Source organism: Camelina sativa, chromosome 6 (assembly GCF_000633955.1).
Source record: "Camelina sativa cultivar DH55 chromosome 6, Cs, whole genome shotgun sequence".
NCBI classification, from domain to species: Eukaryota; Viridiplantae; Streptophyta; class Magnoliopsida; order Brassicales; family Brassicaceae; genus Camelina; species Camelina sativa.
In genome coordinates, this window is record NC_025690.1 from 18,065,649 (window position 1) to 18,069,401 (window position 3,753).

The window sequence follows — 3,753 nt, forward strand, 5'->3', positions numbered from 1 at the left end:
TGTTTTCCCAACTTACAGCTCCATTTTGACCTGATTTGGGTGCAAATTAGCAGAACCCACCATTACATTTTCAGAGACCGCCATCAAATTGCTGTGATCATTGCCATGAGCTTGATCCTCTTCTCTTCCCCATACTGGCTGATTCAAGCCGTCAAAAGGCCATTGTTGCGGTGGTGGTGGTGGTTGCAGTTGCCGGTGATGAAAGGACTGTTCGGTCTCTATGGCTTGGTGAGGCCAAGCAAGCTGCATTGCTGTACCACTGAAGCTACCGTCCATTAAAGAACCGTTCTGTGAAATATAAAACCAAAGCCAAAACCGGAAAAGATATCAGCTAAGGGATCATTCATACAGATCTTGATCTAGTCAAAGAAGTCAACTATTGTTGCTGTGCTATTATTATCCTAAAAGAACAAGGTTTAATGAGAGGGTCCCTGGCTATTTAATGGTGGTACAAGCTGTAAGAAGAAAGAGAGATTAAGCATTTATTTACTTTGGTCCAAAAGTTTTGATGAGAATTCACAGGTGATCATGAAATTAGATAAGTCACTTTAAAACAACAAGATGTTGGAAGAGACCCACAGAAATTATTGAAATTTTTTATTCGTAAAATTTTATCAAAGCTCATCAAATACACATCCGACATAAGTCACAGAAGACACAGAAAGGTTTACAGAACCAAAGGTGGTCCGAGTTTATGACACGCTAAGCTCTTTGTGTACTATTATTTGCACGGTGTGTGTGTATGTGTGTTGTGTATTTATTTTTCCCTGAGTTACCTTCATGAGAGTAGACGTTGAATCTCCTACGGCTTACACTAAAATGGTCTAAATTAATGTTTGTATCAATAAATACCCAAAAGTTTCTCTATCTGTAATAGAATCTAGAGCTACTCAAAGAGGTATGGTTTACTTAAATGAGAAACACATGAAATGGTTATTTTTGCCTGAAGAAGAGAAATTAAAAGGGCCTGAGTATTGTTTGAGATTTAGATACTTACTTCTGAAGCCAAAATGGTGTCGAGATTGAAGTCGATTCTTGGGTTTACGGCAGCAAGTCTCATTGATAGCATCTGTAATAACACAATTCACAGATTCATGAGATTGTGGCACACAATTCAATTTCGGTTCAAACTGTTTTGAGTTGACCTTTATTTAGGTTGTGCCTAAGGCTAGTTGAACAACAATATAGGTATTAAGAACAAAAAATGGACCACGTAAAGTCTCACCTCCACTTGACGTTGTAATGACTGGACATGGTTAATGATTTCATCCAGCACCAGCGCGGTACCTTGAATCTGCAGGTCAAAGACTTTCTGATAAGCTTAGGATTCATATAAAGTAGATCTGCTGACACACACTAAAAGGAGTTCCAACGCAGCTACTTAAATGTTAAGATTGTCCGAAATAAACAGCAAGAAAATGACCCTTTAATCTAAAGCTAACATAAATAGTATCTACAATCTCAATGTAATCAGTACTCTAGGGGTTACGGAACAATCAATCAAGTCCTACCAGCTCACCTATAGAATCCAAATGTTTTACAAACATTGATGTTCCATTTCATCATCTCCATCACACCAATAATTGCTGCTAACTTCTAACATCAGAGGGTGATTAATTAAGTTGTCTGAGGGGTAGTGTCACATCATGTTTCCAACTAATTAGGTATGTGTGGGACTCAAAGCATATCAATTTTTGTAAAGGATCATTTGCTTTAATCGTCCTTCTAAAGAGTCATTGTCTTTTATTTTCCTTGATAGATACCGAACTTGTTAGAGACGATACTACCCCTTCCTCACCTTCCATAGAAAGTTAGCAACTTTTTTCCCCACTTATAATCAAAAGATGGACCCCAAAACACACTTTGATCTTGATCTTTCCACCAAAATCTGTCCCCTAAACCCAAAACCTTAATGGCACATTACAGCTAGCATCCCCACTTCCTAAGGTCATTCTCATCATTTATTGACTAATCTTCAAGCTCAATGAGCACACTTTGAGATGAGGAGAAAAGAATTCGATAAAGCTAGGTCCTATCACTTCCGTGAGACTAAGTTAACCTTTAAGCTAAGTGTACCTGTGAGCTATTTCTCCCCACACGATAAAAATTAAAAAAAAAAAAAAAAAGCTGAGATCTCTCTGTCTCTCTTAAGGCATTACTACTACCCAACTGACCACATTAGCACACCAAAAAACACTTTTATTAATAAAAAAGCAATTAAGCAATTGGGGAAGAAAAAAATAGGTGTGGAAGGAGGATTAAGACCCTTACCAACAAACTACATCGTCTAATTATAAATCCTTACTTTATGAGCGAATCAATTAACGAAATATTAATGTCGTTAAACACAAAATGAAGACCTAATGATTGATTAACAAATTGATCTAAGAGACAAACCTTATCACAGCCTGGGACCAGTTCCTGTAGCAGCTTCATTCGTGCATTTATCTTCTCCCTTCTTGCCTATAATCTCAAAAAAAATTAGTGATGAAATTAGCTATTAATCAGCTGATTAACACCAAAAAGGAAAAAATTAGTGAAAACTGTGAGATTGAAGATTACTCGTTCTGCTAAGCTATGGCTATCGGTTGCTTGACCACGGCGAGCTCTAACGTGAACATACGGTAGCTTCTCGGTCTCTTCTGAGATTTTGTTCTTCTTCGTCGAGCTTTTAACCTAGAAAGTTTTAGGGATTCATCCATCAATCTGATGAAACGAAGAATCATAAAGTTGAAAATCATATGGTTTTCGCTCGCTCTCTCACCTTCTTGTCGAAATCTTTCCTCTTGCCAGATCGATTAGTCTGATTAGGGCAAAGGGATTGATTCTCCATAGTTGAATCAGTCTCAGGAGGCTCGGTCTTGACTCTATCGCTGGAATTGGAAGGTACAGAGCTCGTGGGAGTCTCATTATTATTATTACCGTTGTTCTGTTGTTGCTCAGTGGCAATCACAGAGAAACGAGCAGCTCGCTCCATGAGAGCTGAGTTAGAAGGAAAAGTCAATGTCGTCCCACCGAAAGAGTGAAGCGGCGGCGGCGGAGGAGGAGGAGGAGTAATAATAATATCTCCACCACCGATCCCTGTCGTGGCGGCGGCGGCTTGAGAAGAAGAGGAGGAATCAGTGAAATGGAGAAGCTCCACAGCTTGTGTAGGAGGAAGCTCAAGCAAAGCCGTGAAAGAACCACCGGCGTTATCAGGAGTTAACGTCGTAGTCGCAAGTTGCCGAAACTCGTCGCCGAGATGAAGCGATTCAAGGCCTATTGGTTCCCGGTAAGGTCCACCACCGCCGCCGGATCTAGCTCCAAATCCTCCAGTCAGATCCATAAACGAACGCCGTCTCACGCCCAATAATAGAGAACCAAAAATCAGCAGCAACACATTCGATTTTTGCGGTAAATCAAAATCTCACTCTTATCTCCAGAAGAAGAAGAACCCTAATCGAGAGAGAAAGAGAGAGTGGAGAAGAAGAAAATTTTGTATTGTTTTTTTTGTCAGGAAGCGAGAAAATTGCGGCGAAGACAGAGAGAGATATGGAGAAATAGAACGCAACGATTGATGGGGTGGATCAATGAATGGGCGGGTGGGTCAAAAGAGTTAAGAAATCACAACTTCTCTTCTCAAGCTCTTCAGAGAACTTGCCGGAAGAAGGAAGGAAGGAAGGAAGGAAGGAAGGAGTAGTATCTTCTCTCTTCGTTAGTCTCTCTCAAGCTTTAACTCCTCCTCCATAGGCGTTTTTTTTTTTTTTTTTTTTT

At 39.9% G+C, this 3,753-nt stretch overlaps 1 protein-coding gene across 1 annotated transcript in view; it reads right to left on the reverse strand.

Annotated features, from left to right (window-relative positions):
- Positions 1-3,747, reverse strand: part of LOC104792078 (transcription factor bHLH60-like) — a 7,460-nt gene extending 3,713 nt beyond the window's left edge. Inside the window, exons 1-6 of the mRNA XM_019246878.1 lie at positions 2,765-3,747; positions 2,563-2,676; positions 2,398-2,463; positions 1,226-1,294; positions 998-1,069; positions 40-288 (exon numbers count right to left, since the gene is read on the reverse strand). Of these exons, the coding sequence (XP_019102423.1) occupies positions 40-288; positions 998-1,069; positions 1,226-1,294; positions 2,398-2,463; positions 2,563-2,676; positions 2,765-3,325 (1,131 nt within the window). The 5' untranslated portion in view covers positions 3,326-3,747. The remainder of the gene's footprint in view (positions 1-39; positions 289-997; positions 1,070-1,225; positions 1,295-2,397; positions 2,464-2,562; positions 2,677-2,764) is intronic.